Here is a 21,099-nt window from a genome sequence, read left to right as displayed (position 1 = left end):
TGGGCAAGGAGTGTCTGGGGGCTGACCACTCTGTAACACCTAGTACCTGCTCAGTTCTGATATCCTATTATCACAGACCCTCCCCCCACACTGCTTATGTGCTGTTTATGCCACACGCAGTACTGCATTGGTTTTTTTTTAAGTTTATTTATTTTAAGAGGGGGGAGGGGCAGGCAGAGAGGGAGAGAGACAGAGAGAGAGAGACAGAGAGAGAGAGTCCCAAGCAGGCTCTGTGCTGTCAGAACAGAGCCTGACGTGGGGCTCAATCTTAGGAACCATGAGATCATGACCTGAGCCGAAATCAAGGGTCAGTCACTCAACCTACTGAGGCACCCAGGTGCCCCTCATTGCATTGGTTTTTTTAAACACCAGGAAAATCTATCGCTTGAACATTTTCTTCCTTCTATGCTACTGGGTGCCTCTCAAGGTCTCAGGACACCCCTAGGGCTTGAGATGGAGGCTTCCTGAATGCCAGGCCCCCATCTTCTGGAAAGGAACACCAGAAGGAACCCAAAACTTCTTGCAAACCTCAGCAGCGATGTCACAACTGATGGCTGCATTTGCCCCCACCCTGTTAATATTTATAAAGCATTTGGGCTCCTCTCAACACACACCTATTTATGGAAGTGAATCTATTCAGCTTGCCGCAATCAGGGAGTTCCTGAGCAAAAAGGAACAGTCTCTGAGAAGGCAGAACGATTGCCTTCCTGGGAAAATCCTCCGACCAAGACTGGGCTCTGTCTCCATATTAAAAGTTTTTTGTTTGAAAACAAGCCCTGTTTTCCTAACAGGTGTCAGTCCCCTAACAGGGACTTCACAGCTCCTCCTCCTAATCTATGCTGCAGGAAAGATTTTATCAGGAAACACCTGCCAGTGTAGATGTTTTCCAGGTTTAGGAAAAATCACCTTTGATTGACTGCAGTGCTTTTCGTTATTACTATTTTCCATTTCGTGTTTTCATGTGTTCTCTCAACAATAGGCGATCACGTAAGAATCAGGCACAGACCCGGATTCAGTCCTGGATGAGAACCTGGCTGGGGGCTGCGACGGCAGGGCTGCACCTGCACCTTCCCTCCATGCTCTTCGGGCACAGGTCTGGGGCCCATCTCTTCCCACCAGCTACAGGCTTTATAGTGCCTGCTATGGAAATGCCCTGATTTGGGTGGTAAGGGAGCAGCCAGGGGTGCTTAATTATCACAGGAGACTTGAATGAGCTCTGGTATCAACACATACCATGCCAGTCCCCAGCGCCCCAGACCTGGCGCTTGTGGCAGTGTGCTTTGGGGTCCGTTCCCACAGCCAACCTCAGGGTCTTCTGTGGCTGCAAACAGGTCACTCTTTGGGCCCTGGGCAGGGACAAGGGGAGCAGGCAGCCATCTGGCTGAGTGACAGTGTATAGTCTGACAGACTTTCAGACCCTCGGAGGGCAACTGGAGTTGAGAAATGGGGCTGCTGCCCTGGGGAGCAGGTGTTTATGGGGGGTTGGTTCTAGGGACCAACACTATGCCCTGCTCAGGGTCCTGTCATCACTGCCTCCCTGGGGTCTACCTTTCTCCTTGATGCTCTGAAGGATGGAATTGTCAGGCTGAGCTTTTTGTGGGGGAGGGAGTAGAGTTGAGGGTAGGGAATGTGATAAGCTGAAATAGGCAGGGGATAGCCAGAGGGGCACCCACTTTCTGCAAAGCCTTCTATTCTATAAAAGGCCTACAAAGCTCAGGGTCGGTTACTGCCCCTCAGGCAATTACATACAGCTGCTGGAGTTGGTCCATTTTGGTTCCTCCCCTCCCCCACCCCGGGCCTCTCCAAGGAACCAGCTCTGGCAAATAAAATAATGAATCATAAATTTTATTTCAAAATGTAAACGTCACTAAACATGCATACACGTTAAAACAATAAAATTTACAATTTAGTTAATTTTTTTTTTCTTTTTGCATAGGACATCATTACAATATAGAATCTATGCCATACAAAATACATACAAAGTTTTATCCGAGCAAGCCAAGGCCAGATTGGGAACTGTACAACTGTAATACTTCACTGTAGTGATCCAGGAAAGATGAAACGTGGCCTTCGGAAGCATGGTGTGGTGCTGGTTAAAAAGAAAAAAAAAAAAAGTTCCTACAGAAAAGGAAAATGTGTGCTCCATGGAAATGGTCTTGGACCCTTGGATTCTGCCTTGGGATTTTGGCAAACGATTCCAGAGAAACTCCATCAATGGCTTTGGATGGGGAAGGGGTCATTTGTGTGGGTCTGGGGTGGCTGACTCATGCACCCAACATATCCACACAAGTTATTCCTGGTTCTGTGGGAACCACAGCAAGCCCCAGGCCCCACAATGCATAGCTTGTGCTGACGCCGTTGAGCCCTTGGGATCCCCGGCACTAGGCACATGGACTCTCCGGGCTGAGACTAAAGAGCGAAGCCACCCACCCACCCATGGGCACCCTGACCAGGAATGGCCACCACACTGCTCCCCAAGTGGTGTCTGAGCCGCCCTGGGAAATGACCCTCTCACCCCACACAGAGGGCAGGCTGGGGAGGGATCCGGCCGGTACACCCAGCCCTTGTGCTCTGAGTGGGAAGGAAAATCTTTGACCAGACCTGTGGCTGTCTTGCAGGCATTCAGCTCACACATACTTGGGTTTCTAAGTGAGCGTGTACAGCATCCTGTCAATGTGTCACTAGGAAGCTTCCCTTGAGCCCTAGGAGAAAGCTGCTCCTGTGGTCCACTCCCCTCCCATCCTGTTCATCTTTAAATAAAAGTAGTAAGGTTTTAAAGCTGCATAAGAAGGGAGAGGCTGGGCAGGGCCAGCTGGACGCACTGCCAAGTCCAACATTGCTACAGGGGGTCAGTAGAAACCAAGAAACCAGGTATGGCCCCTCTACCCTCATGGATCCAGGGCTCACAGCTCCCACCACTGAATCCAATCTTCTAACCAGTGAGGGACAGGACAGTGGGTGGGGGAAGGGCCTCTCCCTAAATGACACTCAGGCATTTATCAGTAGTAAGCTGGATTGTACATCCAAATTCTGGTACAAAATTCTCTGGAATGTGTCTTGGACAAACCTTCGAAACCTAACCTTAGAATGAGGAACATCAGTCATAGAGGCAGGCTTTTCCCAGGGCAACCCTGCATTCAGAAAGTGTTAGCCCACACCCTCCATTTTAGCTTTGGAAAATACGGCCACCAGAATCGCATATGCAATCTTTGGATAGCAAAAAAGATGTGGGTGACCTACAAAGCATTTCTTACCGGTCTCAATGTGACCAATACATCAGACACTTTAAACATTCCAGCACTGTGTTTTTGACTGAATGACTTTGTAAAAATGGGTTTAAAAAAAAAAATCCATGATACCTGCCAGAAGTCAAAATCATCAGGTATCCTGGTAAACAAGCCCAAATCAGGAGTCAGAAAACAAGGGGATGCTATTGCTCAGATCACGCTTTCTTGTTAGGTGGCATTCCAGCTTGCTGAGGATGAAGTCCCCAAGGAGTGCTAGGACCCTGTGCAGTCCACCTTAGCACCTGCTTCTGGCAAGAAAGGAGGTTGGGTCTTCTGAAGACTGGGCTGGGCAGCACAAGGCTCAAATGGAGACCCCAGTTCTGCCACACTCCTCTTGGGACCCTAGAAAGCCACCAGCCCTCTCTTCATGTCCCAAAAAGTGGGCTGGGGGCCACCTGTGGCCTGTCTGTCCCTATCTCTGAATCACCTTCCACTGGTCTGAGCGGAGAGCCAGGGCATGGTGGGATCTGGGGACCCCACTGCCACTGATGTTTGCACCTGGAGGCTGCACCGTGACGAATCCTGCACCTGCCCGGTTGCATGGCCTCAGAATAAAGGGTGGGGGGGGGGGGTGTCCTGCACCTCAAAGTGCCATAAGTGGGGGTGTAGTGGGATGCAGGTAGGGCACCTCCAGGACTATATTCCCATCAAGGGCATCACTGCCTGTTCCTACATAGCACCCTACAGAAGAGGACCCAGGGCCCTTTGTGGAAACGGCTGTGTTCATCTGTTTCTTTCTGGATGGCTGTAGGATTCAGTGGGCATATGGGGAGCCAACAACTGGTCCCCTAACATGGCTGATGCAAAGAGGGGCTTTCTTATTTGGGATGTGAGCTAAACACCAGCCTGCTGATGGTTGGGTCCAGGGTCCCTTTTAGGACTTTTTGGAGGGGAATTCTTCCTTTGTTCAGGCATCCTTCATCTTGAGACCTCTGCCCCCTTGGCCTTTGAGAACAAGTCTGCTACAAAATAAAGGTCTGAGTTTTCACTATTACTTCTAGGAGTCCTATGGGTTCCTCAATCACACTGAAGCCGGGCAAGCATGGCCATAAACCAGAAAAATGAAAGACCCTGAAACAGACCCAAGCTGGGAAGACATTCTACATTTCAGAAGAAAATGCAGGTTGTTTCAAGAGGGTCCACCCCTTTCAGCGGGGGCCCAGGGGGGCCAGCTTTCCAAGGTCCACCGCCCCCTTCCACAAGCACTCATTTCATGATGAGATGCCAGTGAGAGCCCATTTAAACCTCACCAAGGTTCATGGATTTTTCCCACCCTTCAAGTGAGATGAATTTTAGCCCCAGATGAGTTGGCATGGTCCGACTGGAGCCCCGGGCCTAGTGCCCAGGGGTGCCAGGCGGGAATTCTCTCCAGGTGCCCTAAGTCAGCAGAGCAGTGCCCCATCTCCCAGGCCAGGCCCCTAGAGGAAGGACCGCACCCTGCCATTAGACCAGCACTGCTTTGGGAACGAAGACACACTCATTTGCCAAAAATAGCCAATGCCTGCATATTTCTGTTTTAAGGCAATGTTACCCTTCCATCTATCCGACGGAACAGCCCTGGGTCATTTAGAGGAAAAATTAAATTAAGTGCTCTCTTTGGAAACAGCAAACACCCGCTTTCCCTCCCCCACCCCCCACCCCACCTCTAAAACAAACCAGCTCTTCTTTTATTCCAAGATGACTGGGTTTAGAGTCCTTACTCCCCTTCTTATGTGCAGACAGAAGTGGGGTTAGAAACCCTCCTTCTGAGATGCCAGTAGGCAGATCACAAGGAGACTCCCGGCTCCTCCAGAGGACAGCATTTTGGCCTCCCAGAGACCCACAGCCTCCTCTCTCTGCCTTCGGGGACCCGTGGACGGTGAGCACACCAAAGGACTTTGGAATAAAATTCCTGAACCTGGAATGTGAGTTCCTGAGACATGAAATGTATTCAGAGTGTGGCTTTCTCTGCCTCACACGGAAACAACTTTGGGAGGGGCCTCTGAGGGCCTTCCGGGCCTCACTTTGGAACTGGGCAGGAGGATTTTTCACACTGAGCACTCAGAGCGCTCTTCTGTCCAGGTCTCTACAGGATATTCCACCCTCTCTCCCAGACCAAATGCAAGCAGGCAGCCCGAGTAGGGCCCGGCAGCCAGGGCAGTGAGCTCTGCACCTGATCCCCTGGCCCTGCCTGGCTTCCACCCACAGCAAGAACAACGCTACTGCCCAACCTGGTACCTAACATGCTCCTTGGAAGCCACCACCATGCCACCCGTCAATCCCAGATGACACACAGTGGAGTCAGAAAGGGGCACCCAAGTGCTGTCAACAGCAGACTGCCACCCTTGTGGTCACTATGGACAGAAGGTGCTGGCCCAAAGCAACGGCCACAGGCTGTGAGCACCAGCCAGGCCTGGGTGTCTACGGCTTCTCTGTGCTGCACCCCATGCCGTGACAGGGTAAGGGTGGAAGCAGGGTGGTCACAACCAAGGCACTCTGGGCCCAGGAAGCCCATCTACAGCCCTCTGAGGTCCCAAGGGTCATTCCTCCTCACCAAAATGAGCAGAGGTCTCTGCAAGATACCCCAAGTCCACCCCAAACCCACCCCCCACCCCAACACACACATACACACATACACACACACACATACACACACACGCACTGTCCTGAGGGCTTGTATTTACAGGCCCCAAATCTCAGGAGGAAGGAAAGGGTGGTGCCTGGGCAGCACTCAGGTGGAACCTCCAAATGTCTGCAGAGGAGCAGCACGCTGGAGCCCAGCCTGACTGCCTCACCAGGGCTCAAGGTTGGGGCTCCACGAGAAACTGCTCAGCTCTCTGCTCCTCCTCCCCTGGCAGGAGAATGCTGGCGATGGAGCCCCCACAACCCTAATGTGCCACAGGCAGGGTGTGGGCTGAGGCCTCCCAGGCAGAAGGGGAGAAACGGGAGGGAAAGGGAGAAGTCCAGGGGGTGCAAAGCTCATGGAGAAGCTGGAGGTTTGCTAATTCTGAGCTGGGAACACGGTGGGTCTGAGCAAAGTATTTCCCACAACTTTCTGTCTGGTGTTCCCTGGGGAGCAAACAGAATGCACGTTCTCCGACAGCATTTCCCATAACATCTGCTTCACCACTCCCGTAAAGTTCCAAGTCACAATGTTCCGGTCTCTTGCTACAGAACTGTCTCTGTGAAGCACTGAGCGATGCCGCATGCACGACCACACACACCGGGCCTCTGGCAAGGTGGCCCAACAACCTTCCCCATTGTTTCCAACAAAGGTGTCTTGATAGCAGGATGGGTCCAGGAGAACACAGGAACTGGAGGCACCAGAGACACTTTCAGACATCTTTGAAAACACCAGGATTCCTAGCCTCTATTTTCCAGTCAGAAAACATGATAAAAGTGAGAGGTCCCCATGTACCTTCTGCAGGACACAAACTAGCCGGTGTCCCTGTGCAGGGCATGCGCCTCAGGCAGGCCAAGGGTGGGGCAGGTGTGGCCCGGGCCCTGTCGCATTGGACTTCGGATGGTGCAGTGGTCTGACTGGCTGGGGCTTGCACCTCTGCTCCCAGTGCTGAGAGGCCCAGAGAGAGGCTCCTGGAGGCAGGGACAGGGAGACCGACAGGGCCCCGCAGAGGGTGGGCGCCTCTGTGGTCTCCCCAGGTGGAGTGCTTCTTTCGCCCAGCACAGCTTAAGGCATCCCTCTGAATCATCTATGTCCTGAGCCCGGCCGGGCTTCTGGGGCAGAGGCTGGCGGCTGCGTGGAGACTTGGGGCCCCCTGCTGAGGAATCTGGCCTGGAAGCAAATGTCAGTGACCACATCCGCTCAGAAATGACTGACGGACTAACCCAAGGGCCAGACACTGAGCTCCACCTGCATTGCTCAGTCTTTGTCCCCAGTGTGTTCCCGAACCTAACAGAAAACTCCAGAGTGCAAATCTATGTACAGAATAAGGCGGCAGGAAGGGGGTGTCCTCACTGACCTCGTGGAACATGTCCATCCCTGAGAAAGGGGGGGAGGGGTTCAACACCACTGAATCTCACCTTTGTGGGTATGTTTATTGTGCAATTTGTGGATGGTGTTTTTTGAAAATTTTTTGTTTCGTTTTTTTACAAATTCACTTTGACACCTGAGGTGAAGAAAATTGTCTGTTGTGTTGTTGTTTTGACTCCAGAAAGTTCTTTCTTTCTCATTACAAAAGGGAAAGACACGGCATCACAAAAGGAAGAGCGAGCATATCTGCTCATGGCTGTAGTAGGGGCGGAGGGTCCTCGCCGCCGGCCAGGGGTGGGCGGGGCCCGCGGAGGGGTGGGCGGGGCTGTGCTGCGTCGGGCGGCGGCCGCGCTCAGGGCGAGCTGGCCGGGCTGATGGTGGGGCTGCTGGCATCGGAGCGGCTGTAGTCGCTGAGGGAGCCGGTCCGTGAGCCCCCGCTGCGCCGCTGCAGCATGCCCGGGTGGAAGTTGGCATGGCGGCGTGCGTGCTTCGTCAGGTGGTCGCTGCGCATGAAGCGCTTCTCGCAGATGGGACAGCTGAACTTCTTCTCGCCTGTGTGCGTGCGGTAGTGCCGGGCCAGCTCGTCGGAGCGCGCGAACTTCTTGTTGCAGTCCTGCCAGCTACAGGCGAAGGGTCTCTCACCTGCGGGGCGACAGGGCAGCGCATTAGTCACCGGTCCTGGCCCTGCCCTCCACGCAGCCTGCTCCTCCCCATCCCTAGCCGCGTCCCCTCCCTCTCCACCGGCCTGTAACCAACCCATCAGGGCAAACATGTGCCATGCCTGTGCCCTCCAGCCAGTACCCAAGGAAGGCAGCAGGCATCTCCCAGGATGAAATGGCAGCTTCTCAGTAACTGTGATAGCAGGGCCCAAGGCTCCTGGCGGTGGCAGTCCCAAGCACACGGCAGAGCATGACCCCCAACAACCTGTGCAGGCACCCCTGGCCCTGGTCCGAGGGGAGATCAGGCTCATCTTCAGGCTCTGAGATTGGGAATCTCAGAGGTAGGACTTGCAGGCCTACCAGGGAGGGTCCAGCTGCCTCACAGTGGCCTGAAGGGAGCCACACTCCAGAGCCCTACACCCCTGCAGAGCCAAGAGACAATTCCCAACCTGAGTGCTCTACTACTATTCTGATCCTCAGTTTCCTCATCAATAACATAAGGAGCCCAGACCAGGTAATTTGCTTCTCATGTTGCTCTTTCAACCTCCAGTGTGGCCAATAGGTAACAGCCAGCAGAACAAGAGGCTGCAACAGGCTCTTGCAGACCCAAACACAGTGACAGACAAGGGTGGCTACCCAGAACACTCCCTGACAGGGAGGTAACAAAGGTAGACTTCAATGAGAACCTCACCCCTCCCATCCCTCAGAGCAAGGAACAGGCCATCATTTACCCAGGCAAACTCTGAACCACAAAAAAATGGTATCAACTGCTCAGGGAGAATCAGCAGGGGCTTCTGGCACCCCAGAATGCAGCCCTTATGGCACTGGGGGTGGCCACACTGCCACCCTTTCCATTCTCCACCCCCCCCCCCCAGCCCTAAAGCCTTCAGCCAGTCCTTGAAGCTGGTGCACCTGTGCCCAGCAGAGGAAATCCACGCCACCCACCCTAAATGAGCCCATCAACCTTAAATATAAACACTCAAGGATGGCCAGATGGTGAAGGAAAACCAGCAAGATGAAAGGGAAAAGGCCAAGAGCAACAAAACAAAGCTGACTCCAGAGGAAAAAGAGTGAAGCCATGAGACAGAAGAGAATGTCAACCTAAAACTTTGAATTAGTATTCTGAGAAAATTTTCAGACAAAATTTCATGCATAAAGTGAACATGATACCATCAAAAGGAAGTTCAGAGAACAAAAAATAGTGTTTAGAAATTGAGAGTATTATTGCCCAAACAAAAATTTCATAGAACAGATGGAAATATACTGAAGGAAATACCCCATAAAAATGGAACAACATCAAAAAAGCTCTGAAAATATGTGAATGTTGCAGTGTTCTCTGCCTCCTAGTAATGCTGAAACTAAGAGCTCTGTGTGGCTGTATATGTTGTTACTGATTTTACAGGGGCTTTGGGGGGGAGCAGGAAAGGGGGTGTGTGGGAGGAGAATTCAAAATCAAGAGAGCAAACCATCATATCCCAAAACTATCTGATAGTTACAAATGATAGTTCAGAGTTACAGGGAATCAATCCTGGGGGTGCAATATATTTAAATAATTTCTGTTCGTTAGAAAAAAGAAAAGAAAAAAATGGAGGAGAGTAAATTACCAAAGAAACAAGAAAACAGTATCTGTCAGAATCAAACAAGACAGGAGAGTAACATGGAAAGGGCTGGCAGAGAGGTGGGCAGGGTAGTAAGTAAAGGCTCCTGCTGCAAGAATTTCTGCAATGCTGTGAGAATTTCTGCAAAGTCAGAACACTGGGTAAAATGAAGAGATCACAAAACTTATTAGAAAGAGGTGAGAACAAACACCAAGTCAACCATGAGGGAATACCAGACTTCTTGTAAATCACACTGGATGCTCGATGAAAAAGAAACAGGGTCTTCCAAGTTAACCTCTCAAACTCCAGCAAAAATGAGAAAAGAAAAAACGAGAAGCCAGGGAAATTAGTGAAAAATGAAGGGGCATCTCAGGATAAGAGTGAGGCAGAGACCTGGTGGCCACAGAGGCAGGAATCACAGGGGGATAGTTTCAAGAAGAAGGTGAATTCCATGCATCAGAGAGTATGATCAAGAGGCTGAATAAACTTCAGGACACAGTGAAGGCACATACTATTCTTTGGTTAAAAGAAAAAAGAGAGGCAATTACAAACTCCAGGAAAAATAGAAGACATGCAAGAAAACTGGGATCTAAATTTGAAGCAATCTAAAGTGCTATAAGATATGAGCCATCAGGGAAGAGCTCTGAGCCAAACACTGTACTACGGGCTTTTTGTATGTTATATTTATCTTTCACAACAACCCCATGAGGCAGCAGGAGGGAATGAAATCCCACCACAGGCCCTGGCATATGGAAGCAATCTTTACACAGTTATGGTCATGTGAACCCTAGCACTAGTTGTCAGTATTTAGAATCAATGTTATAGACAAAGCCCATGCAACTGACTCATGGCCCCCAATAGAGAATGTGGATTTAAGAGAAAGGTAGGAACACACACATGCACAAAGGAAATGTCTAAATGAGGTTAAAGTTATAAGGATAATCAACAACAAAAAAAAATTAAAATAATATATTCATCAATTCAGGAGGAGGTGAGGGGAGGGGTAGAAATGAGGTAAATCCTTCAATTTCATGGCAGGGAGATAACGCATCATATATAAATCTGATACATCAAAGAACAGTAAATATATATATATATATGTATATATATATATATATATATATGTATGTATGTATGTATATATCATATAATTCATTTATGGCAGTAACTACCAAGACAACTAAAATCAGCAGTGTTGGTCTCTAGAAAGTGATGCCTCACTGGGAATAGGATTTTTTGTTGTTGTAAGCTCTTCTGTGTTATGTGTCTTTTTAGAATTGAATACATTGTTAACTGGTTCTGGAGGAAAAAAATCTCGTCAACAAAAAAAGTTTGAGAAATGCTACATGCTAAGTCCGTCTAGGAACTTCACAATGCACATTGGTCATTAGATGTTTGGAAAGGTCTAGCATTAAACACAACAGTTTCATTTTCCTGTGACTAGGTGCTGAGTTCAAGAGCTTGGTGTGCCACGTCTGACAGATGAGGCTTAGATCTGTTCTCACAGTATACTGATGTGTGTGGCCTCAGATAAGTACCCTATTGCCTATGGTGGGGTAAAGAGTGCTCCCCGAAAAAGATGTCCCGGTCCTAATCCCTTGAACTTGTGATCTTATTTGGAAAAAGCGTCTTTGTAGATACAATTAAGGTAAGGGTCTTGAAATGAGATCACAAGTGTCCTTTAGAAAAGAAGAGAAGAGAGGGCCAAATGATGACAGAGGAAGAGACTGGAGTGATGTATCTATAAGCCAAAAAACTCCAAAGACTGTAGGGCAGCCCCCAGAATCTAAGAGAGAAGCATGAAATGGATTCCATCTCCCCACCCCACCCCCAGAGCCTTCAGAAGGAAAAGAGGTGGGCAAGGTAGTGAGCTGCAAACACCTTGATCTTAGACTTCTGCCCTCCAGTGAGAGAGTGCATTTCTGTTATTTTAAGCCACCCAATTTATGGTAATTTGTTATGGTAGCCACAGGAAATGAATATACTACCACATCCTTATAATGGGGTACACATGGTGATCCCATGGGCTCACACACACGACCAGACCTTGGCACTGTGCCTGACACATGCCAAATGCTACCTATGAAATGTTAGCTATTATTATTGCTCTTATCCACTATTTTTTACACCTGTGTCTTCTCAAATTTAGGCCCATGGTGGCAGTAGGGGAAGACCAACCCAAATTCAGACTCACCCTTGCTTTCTAATCAACCCTGGGCCCTCATCGGGAGCTTGTCCTTTTCAAGGTCCTTATGTTTGCAGCTCTGGGAAGCATGTGAGGGGTATAATTATAGGGCTACAATGATGTGTGGGCCACACAGAACTGTAGCATCCAATAGGATGGGATGCTGGTACCAGGTAGCCTGGAGTGGCAGAAGGCAAGGAAAGTCCAGCATCACCCCTAGGCCAGCACACAGCTCTTGGTCCATCTGGGTAACAGCAGCTCAGCACTTTTATTGAACACAGACTCGCTGTCTGGCCCTGGGGACAGGGTCATTATGCAGAGTCCCCCCGATTCCATCCTTTATACCTCTGTCAGCCCATTCCAGGAGGGTAGACAGCAATAAACAGATGAATATATCACTCAGAAGTTATGATTCATGCTGGCAAGGATCAGCACCAGGGTCTGGCAGGGCCCGCCTCTACATGGTGACATTCAAGCAGAACGCAGGAGGCTGATGAGGAGCAGCCAGAAGAATCGAGAACAGCTGGGGGAAAGGCAGCCTGGATAGGGGGACAGAGTCACCCACAGTAAGGCTCATACTTGTAGTGAGGGACCAAAAGAGTATTTGTTCATGTGGGTTATATCCATCGATATTTATCATATTAGAAATTAAAACTGAAAAAAGATTTAAACTCAAGCACATGTGCATTCCTGTAGCTGTCAGGGGGATGTCATCACACATCATGTACCTTCTGGAATATTTCATTGTATTCTTTTGAGAGAATAAGGGACAAATAATATTATTATTTTGAAAATAGTTTTGACCTCATGGTCTCCTGGAAGTATCTCAGGTACCTACAGGTGTCCCTGGGCCTCACTTTGAAAACTGCTCTTCTAAGGACTGACTCCAAGGTGGTGTGACTAGGCGGAGTGAGTATATAGGGATCGTACACAGAGTAGAGTGGGGCCCAGCAGGGAGTTGGCCACCCAGACTAAATGAACCCTAGCTTCCCTCCTGCTGGGCTCAATTCTGAATCTGCCTCCTCTTGGGCATGTGATAGGAGGACACAATAGAACCACAGGGCCACCACAAGGAGAATGCTCAGTCTAGCTCAGAAGTGACACTGGCCCTCTCAGGATAGGAAACCTGATCAGAGATTCCAGATCCCTGAAGGGAGATCAGCCCTTCTGCAGCATCCTGCCTGATGCCTAAGACTGGGATGGGCCCACTCCAGTCCCTCTGCCCTCACTTTCCAAAGGCAGGGCTGCAGGAGGCCAGGGTTGGGGCTGTGGGACAGAATGGTGAGAGGGACTTGGGAGGGGGAGGCAGAGTGAGAGCAAGGGGGTAGAGGTCAGGTCTTGTGGGGTACAGGGTGCACAGGGAGGGAGTGAAGGAAGCTGGGTGGGGAAAGGCTGGGTCACTGTGGGAGGGGGCTTGGGAGGGGCCAGGCTGCAAGTGGCAGGACTGCGAGACAGGGGATAACTGGTCGGTACAGGGCGGGGTGCTGTTGGTGCACCGTGAGGGGGGCAGCTGGGCAGCAGGGGTGCCTGGGCCAAGGGCTCACGGGGTACAGGGCGGGGGTTACATAAATGTTCCTTGGCGCTGCGATGAGGCTGTGAGAGCGATTGCCTCATCTTATCAGGGAACACTGCGTCCCACATGCTCCTCTTGCCCAAGCCACAGGCCTGGGCTGGGACAGTGTGTTCCTCCCAGAAGCCGCAAGAAGCCAGGCTAAGAGGACAGGGGCTTTCCTCCTGCCCAAGCCCCCGACTGAGCGCCCAGCCCAGGGCCCTGCCCCCTGCCCCCTTCCTGGCAGCTGCACCTGCACGTGCAGCTTGGGAAGTGTGCATGTTTCAGCTCACACCCTGAGCCACTGAGAGACTCCCTCCTGCTCTGACCCCTGTCCAAAGGGCATGCTCCCAATTTTCTCAATTGCGCCAACCAGTTTGGGCCAGACTGCCAGCTCCCACAGATGATTGGGTCCCTCCTGGCTCCAACAGCACCTGCACATGGCAGTTTTTGGTCTGTGAGCCCCTTGTGGGCAGTCCTGGGGGTCCTTTTGTGTTGCAAAAAAAAAAAAAAAAAGACCCGGAGCCAGAACAATGTCTATAAACTAGTGCCTCTTCTGCCTGTGGCAGTAAGTGATCTCCCCAGTTGGCCCCTCGGCCTCCCGCTGGCTCTTCTCAGCTCAGGCTGGCTGTGCCAACCAAGGCTCTGAGAAGCCTCGCTGAGCTCCCCTCTGTGGAAGAAAGAAGGGAGGGGATGCATCTCTGAATAGGGGGCCCCCGGGGAAAAGGGCACATGGATCCATTGACTTAACAGGGGTACCTAAGATCACATGAGAAGACCTCAGTGAGCATAAGGAATCCCCACGGGTGTGTGTCTGGGGAGCGTGGTGAGGGGTGGGGCTGGTCAGAGAGAGGCTTCCACAGAGATACACCTTTTCCCAGGCTCCCAGGCCGCAGCACCCAGGTCCTGAAAGGAATGGGCTGTCACTCATCAATACATAGCTCTGTTCAGTGGCCCCTGGTATGGGGCCACCTCCAGCTCCCCACATCAAGACTGACATGTTTTTCATACCAGCGAGTCCCTCCTGCTCACCCTCCCATGCTGGGGCAGATTGGGAGACAGCCAACCATTGGGGCCAATCAGCTGTCAGCCTGCAAGGAAACCCAGGCCAACGGGCAGCCTCGGGGTCAGCAGAAAGGCCTGTCCCCATTATGGAAAGCAGACTTTCCTTTCTTTAGAAGGCCACTGGCTATTTCATTGATCACTGAAAACGCCCGTGGTTTATAGACCCACGTGGAGCTGACATGCAGATGCCCTCTCCTGGGAAGCTCCAGCTAGAAGCGCTTACCCCCATGGTACAAGTGGAGGAGGTGAGGCCCCACTCAGTGGGGACCCCTCTTGTCCTAGGACTCTGCCTGTAGCCAGAGAGGTGCTTTCTGCATGGAAGCAGCCCTGCACCCACCCCACCCCTGCACCCCTACTCATTTGTCAATGGCTTCAGGGGTTGCCATCTTGCCTGTTTCTTCTCACAGTTACTGTGAGGGTTAAGTGGGAGCACATACATGCTCATAGGAGATACACCACTATCACCGGTTGTGGGGGGGGCAGGGTGCTCCTGGGCTACTGAGCCCCTTGGGCAGGGGGCTCTCATGAGCAAGTCAGTGGCAAGTGACCGTGGTGGGAACCACTGGTTGCACGTTCGAGCCCCATACCACTTTGTGTTCATCTTTGCTGGAACAGCCGCAGCCCTGGCCCTGCCCCAGGGTACTCTGGTCTCATGCTACCATTACCGGCGCACAGGTGTTGCTGATCACATGCTGCCTTACACTCCTGCACAAGCAGAGCTGGCAGGATGAGAGGGGGAGGTGGCACCTGGCTGTGTGCAGCAACACACTGCCTTGGGGGCACAGTTCAGACAAAATCTGCCTTCCTACAAAAGATGTAGGTGTATTTTTGAAATAGGCATTTTGGGTGTTGCTTTGTTTTATTTTGGAATAGGAGAACTAGATCCTAAAATTCATATGGAAAAACAAATAGAAGCAGCTAGGAAAACTCTGAAAAAAAGAATACTGTGAGGGTACCAGACTGCCAGATATTCAACATACTGCCACAGAAGCTGATAACTGACTGGTGGGGAGGAGAGGAAATGCCAGAACTAGACCCCAAAACACCAAAACAGTGGGAAACACACTTAGCACAAATTATCATCTCAGATGGGTAGAGGGGAGAGGGTCCAAAAAACGTGTAAGGACAACTAAGTACTTTCTGGAAAGAAAGTAAGGACCATGCTAGGATAGAAGTTCTTTCTATGAATCAAAGCCCAGTAACTATAAATGAAAAGATTGATAAATCTGACTATAAAAGCCAGACATGGACAAAGTCACCATAAGCAAAGGCAAAAGAGATATGACAATCTGAGAAAAAAAAAATATTTGCAGCTCATATCACAAAGGCCTAACCTCCAATATAGAATGAGAACACAAATTAAAAGACAAACCTACACTGAATAGAAATATGGGCAAAGGCCATAAGACAGTTGATAAAAAGAAAACACAAATGACTCTCAAACATCTGAAAAGATGCTCAACCTCACCTGTCAGAGAGCAAATGCCAACAAAACCGAACTGAAATCCTACTTTTTATCTGTCAGGTAGCAAAGCCACAGGAATACGCACTCTCACATTTCGCCAGTGGAAATACAAAGTGCCCCAACCCCTCTGGAGGGCAACGTGGTGATGCTGATTCCAATTACAAATGTGTGCAACCTTCGACCCCACAAAACAACTTTTGGGAAACTATTCTACAGATACACCTGCACACCTACAAAATGGGATATGGGCCTGGTCATTCAATGCAGAAAAAGCCTCAAAACAACTCCTGTCCTCCAGCTGGGGCCTGTGAAATAAGTTATGGAACCCCCATGTGACAGAATACTATGAAAAAGAAGTGGAATGGACTCTTTCTGAACTGATGGGGAGAGATCTCTAAAGTGGTACTGTTGAGGAAGGAAAGCAAGGTTCTGAGCAGAAGGAACAGTGTGTGTAGACATGTGCTTTTGCTTGTAGAAAGGTCCTCTGGGAGGATACAGACTACCTGGGGACAGAGGGGTGAGGAGAGGGTGCCTTGAAAACTGCGTAAATCTCCTGGATTTCAAAACACGCAAATGTATTTACCTATTCACAAAGTTAAAAACAAGAATCCACAGCAAACTAGGAAATGCTAGCCACAAATAACGCAAATTTTATTTTATTTTTTTAAATGTTTTATTTATTGTTAAGAGAGAGAGCATGAGCAAGGAAAGGGCAGAGAGAGAGGGAGAGAGAGAATCCCAAACAGACTCCATACCGTCAACCAGTGTAGAGCCCGACATGGGGCTCAAACTCCCAAACTGAGAGATCGTGACCTGAGCTGAAGTTAGACGCTCAACGGACTGAGCTAACCAGGTGCCTCAATAATGCAAATTTTAAAACAGGAGCTGACAGAACAACCCTGTGAGTTCCTGGCCAGACCCATTCACACCACATGTGGCCGTGCATACTCTCCTCAGCACATTCTGAATACAATCCCCAGAATTCCCCTTAAAATAGATTCCCCTTAGAATGGGGGAGGGGGCAGGGGAGCTCCTTGGAATATGAGAAATTCAAAAATAGCAGTGAAGTCCAATCTACCTTTCTTGAAGGTGCTCCTGGGGACGGACCTCCAGGATTCAAGCCCCTGGGTCACTCTGCAAATTGTTTTGTTGGAGGGTGCTCCCTGATCAGTGGTTTGACAGACCCAGTGTGACTTAAAAGGCAAGGGAGAAGAATCTGACAACAGCAGACCCAGAGCTGTTAACTTGCATGTGTTAAAGGTCCCTTTAGCCTCCTATATACCATGTTCCTGTCATAATTATCACTGGGTCCGCCCTCACAGGACTGGCAAGAACCAGCCTCAGTGGCTGGGCCAGGCTCTGGCTGCTGGAGAGGTGCTGCCAGGTGAGTTCGTCCAGCTGTCAGGAGACAGACCACAAGTTCAAGGCAGGAGACTCGGTCCCTTCTGCCAGGGACTGGTAAGGAGGTGGGAACTAGGGAATGGGTGCAGGCTTCTGGGAAGGGTTTTTCTCTTGGACCAAAAGAAAGGAAAAGGAAGGAAGGAAAGGAGGGAAGAAAGACAGAGGGCCGGGCACGGATGGGGTGGGGGAAGCGGGCATAGTACAGAAAAGCCTCTGGCAGGCTGTGCTGGGCTGTGACATCTGGGGTGGCACCAGTCATTGACAGCCACATGGGGAGGTCCGCAGAGACTCAGAGAGAAGCCAAACTGCTCCTAGACACAGACAAGCCTTCAGCCAACTTGAGGCTGCCTGCCCGTACTACCCGCTCCCCAAAGAAACAAAAGTCTTCAAGGTCAGCCAGGGCCCCTGGGAGAGGGCATGGAGCAGAGCAAACGACCCCCTTCCTGCTGCCATCTGCCAACATGCACAACCAGCTGCCTGCTCTGTACCCCAGGGCCCCATGCCCACACCCAGGGCTCTCTAGGCAACCAAGGGAGGGGCCCTTCTCTGTAGAGCCTTTGGCAACTATTCTGTCCACTTCCTCTTCCTGTATCTCTCCCCTCCCCCAGCCTTCATTTCCTCACTCTGGTCCTCTCCCTTTTGCCCCCTCAGGTGGGTCTTGACAGCAGGGCCCCAGCCTGGCCACAGCTGCCCCAATGGTGGGCACAACGCACAGCATACACACCTGCAAACATGGAGCTTCATAGGGAGGCAGCCTTTACTTCCAGCATGCACAAGCTCATTGACTCTACCCTGAGGGACAGGAGTTGTGTCAAGATCTTAGATATGGAGACTAAAAGTGGACAGTCAAAACGACCTCACCAAGGCCACACACCCAGAAAGCCTGGCACTCCCAGTCCAGATTTCACTCAGAAGGAGGACATTCTTACAGCCTCTCCCCACCATGGAATAGGAAATGTTCTGACAAGCTGACCTCGGCCATTAGCATCCTGGGGGTTGAGAGCCCAAAAGGGACCATCAAGGCCAAAGGCCCATCTCACAGATGAAGGCACTGTGGCACAGCACACACAATGTAAGGTACCACCCTCGGCACCCTGAGGAGAAGCTTCCCAGTGGCACCCCCAGCCCAGTTGAGCTGCACTGGGCCACTCTGCCTGCTGGGGACCTTGGCAGGCAGTCACCAGTCCCTCTGCAGCACGTGGGCCGCACCTAACATGTGGACGAGCTGGGCAGTTCCTTTTCAAGAGGCCCTGCCTGCCTGCCTGCCTGTCTGAGAAGGTCTGAGCACCCTGAGGCAGCACGTGGCCCCTGGGGAGCATGTGCTCTTCCTGCAGACCCAGCACCTACACTGGCCTGCTCCAGGTACTCAGAGCAGAGGGCCATTTCCTTCACGAAAAAAAAAAAAGTCACAAGTTTCAAACAGAACATAGCAAAACAATGTATTTGTCAGAGTTGGTTTCATAAAGCAAATAAATCAAAATAAAAACAAGTAAATCATTTTTCTATAGTTCTAAAATGCTTTTGGTTTTTGAGGGAGCTGATGTGGGGGGGGGGGGGGCAAAAAAAAAACATCCAGTCACTGACCTACCTTTTCTAGAACAGCTGAAGTGCTGAGGAACTGCTCTAGACACTCTGGGAGGAGCCTCTCCTTCAGTAGCCCAGGTCACCGGACCCAGCAGAGCCTCAGCCACTTGGACAATTTATACCCAGTGTGTTTTAAGAACACTCTTTTGTTCAAAAGAACCACTTGCAGAGAACAGGATACTGGAACATTAAGCCAGAGGCCTTGCTCCTCAGTAAATCTGAGTTCCACTGCCAGAGAGGAGGTGGTCACCCACTGCCCTCACCACCCGGCCCTCTCCCCACCTGGAAAAATCCATGCTGTGGTGTAGAAAGAAGAGCATTTCCAGGGCCTTTTGAGGCTCAGGGCACTAAGGCCAGCCGCTTCCCTGTCACAGGGCCTGCCCACTGCTTCTCTGAGCCTGTCTCTTCCTCCTCACATCCTGCCTAGTGCTCAACCCTGATCCTATGTCCTTCCCCAGCCTAGCGTGGACAGGTCACTAAGGGAGCTGACCCTGAGGACACCAGCCAGGGAGAAAAGCCGACACCACTCTGCTTTCCAGCCCCCACAGTCCCCCAGAGTGACCCTTCTTCAACAGTTCTGCATGGGGACACTATGATCCAAAGGCTACCCGAGTCAGCCTGAGGCCAAGGGAGGGCCAGTGAAAGCTGGGGCAAGCTGCCCACCCCTGAGGTAGGGTGTGGGGGACTGGGTGCTCTGTGGTGTTACCCCTCATGTGTCGAGGTTAGGTAGGCAGACAAAGGAAGGGTTGGCACGGAGGCCGCCTGCCTGTCCCTCTCTAGAGTCTCATAAGCCACAGACAGGGGCCCACTTATATGTAGTCTCATTCCAACCAAGAAAACAGACCCTCTGTCCCAATGCCTGTAGGAAATGCACATGCCTCAGAGCCAGAGCTGCAGGAAGGAAACACAGCCTTTATCTTGGGAAGACAGGATTCATGCGTGACTGTTCGTTCTGCATTCCTACACTTTTCAACTGAGCTGCTGTTTGCTGTCAGAAAGAGTGTAGTATGTTATCTCACAAAGTCGGACATAAACACATCATAATACATGTGTATTTATGGATATAGACTACAAACTTCTATTGTGAAATAATAATAGCTCACCCAAAGCCCAGCTCACTAACTGGGCCTGCTACCATAGAACCCAGCACCTCTGGCCTCTGGTGAGGGAGTAGCACTAATTTACATGCACAGGTGCACATGCCCGGAAAGGTCAAAAGACCACATGCCAGAAATTTCATAAAGGTGTTTTCCCCCCTTTTGCTAAGGGTTACAAAACACATTTGAAAATTTCCGTTCCCAAGGTCTCATGTAGAACAGCAATAATAAAATACTAATGATTTCTGCCAGCAGGCAGGCAGAAGTCACCCCAGACAAGGGCTCTAGAGGTCCCCCACCACCTTCATACACACACACACACACACACACACACACACACACACACACACTCTCCTGAAGAGACATACAGAGAGAGATCAGCTCCCACCACCAAACACTTCCAGATCCTGGACTGCAATAGTCTGCCAGATGATCAAATGTGATGCATGGACTCATGTGACATGACCCCAAAGAACAGACATGTCCATTTCTTTCCCCTCTATTCTGATGGCCACATCACTAACTGTCTCCAAGGGAACCCAGGAGCACCTTCCCTGAGCTGAACAGGGAGCATTTTGAGCATGCTCTCAAAGGGAGCATTCTCCTGCTTTGGAGGCCAGAGTGCTGTCACCAGCCCTGTTCTGGGAGTATGTGATCTACTGCACACCAAGCCCTTACAGCTGCTGACAGCCCAGAAATGACATTTCAGTTGGTCTTTTCAGAGATTTTTCTCAGACTACAAGGACATGAATCTGGAATCCACAATTAAAGATTCAGGTTTATTTACTTGATAAAAATGTTCATTTGAGGCTGACCAAAAGTAAAGGAAGCTCATATTCAGAATATATAAAGAACTCTTAAATCTCAACAATAAGCAAACATCTGATTTTAAAAATGAACAAAAGATCTGAACTCAACCAAACAAGATACACAGATGGCAAACAACTATGGGAAAAGGTGCTCAATATCATCATTAAGGAATGCAAAGTAAAACAATGAGGCAGCACCATACATTTATGAGAATGGCTAAATTCCCCAAAACCAACAACACTAACAGCTGGTGGAGCAACTGGAACTCTCATTCATTGCTGGCAAGAATGTGGTGCAATCATTTTATAAGATAGTTGACAGTTTCCTATAAAGTTAAACAGAGACTCACTCTACAACCCAGCAACCCCAACCCTAGGCATCTAGCAAGTGAGTTGAAAAGCCATCCACAAATGTTCATAGTAGATTTAT

The 21,099-nt window shown here is 50.4% G+C and overlaps 1 protein-coding gene across 1 annotated transcript in view; it reads right to left on the bottom strand.

The window, feature by feature from the left end:
* Nucleotides 1-1,829: 1,829 nt before the first annotated feature.
* Nucleotides 1,830-21,099, bottom strand: part of KLF13 (KLF transcription factor 13) — a 50,600-nt gene continuing 31,330 nt past the window's right edge. Inside the window, exon 2 of the mRNA XM_027067881.2 lies at nucleotides 1,830-7,899. Within this exon, the coding sequence (XP_026923682.1) occupies nucleotides 7,610-7,899 (290 nt within the window). The 3' untranslated portion in view covers nucleotides 1,830-7,609. The remainder of the gene's footprint in view (nucleotides 7,900-21,099) is intronic.

Source organism: Acinonyx jubatus, chromosome B3 (assembly GCF_027475565.1).
Source record: "Acinonyx jubatus isolate Ajub_Pintada_27869175 chromosome B3, VMU_Ajub_asm_v1.0, whole genome shotgun sequence".
In the NCBI taxonomy this organism is placed as follows: domain Eukaryota; kingdom Metazoa; phylum Chordata; class Mammalia; order Carnivora; family Felidae; genus Acinonyx; species Acinonyx jubatus.
This window is presented reverse-complemented; position numbering and strand designations above follow the sequence as displayed.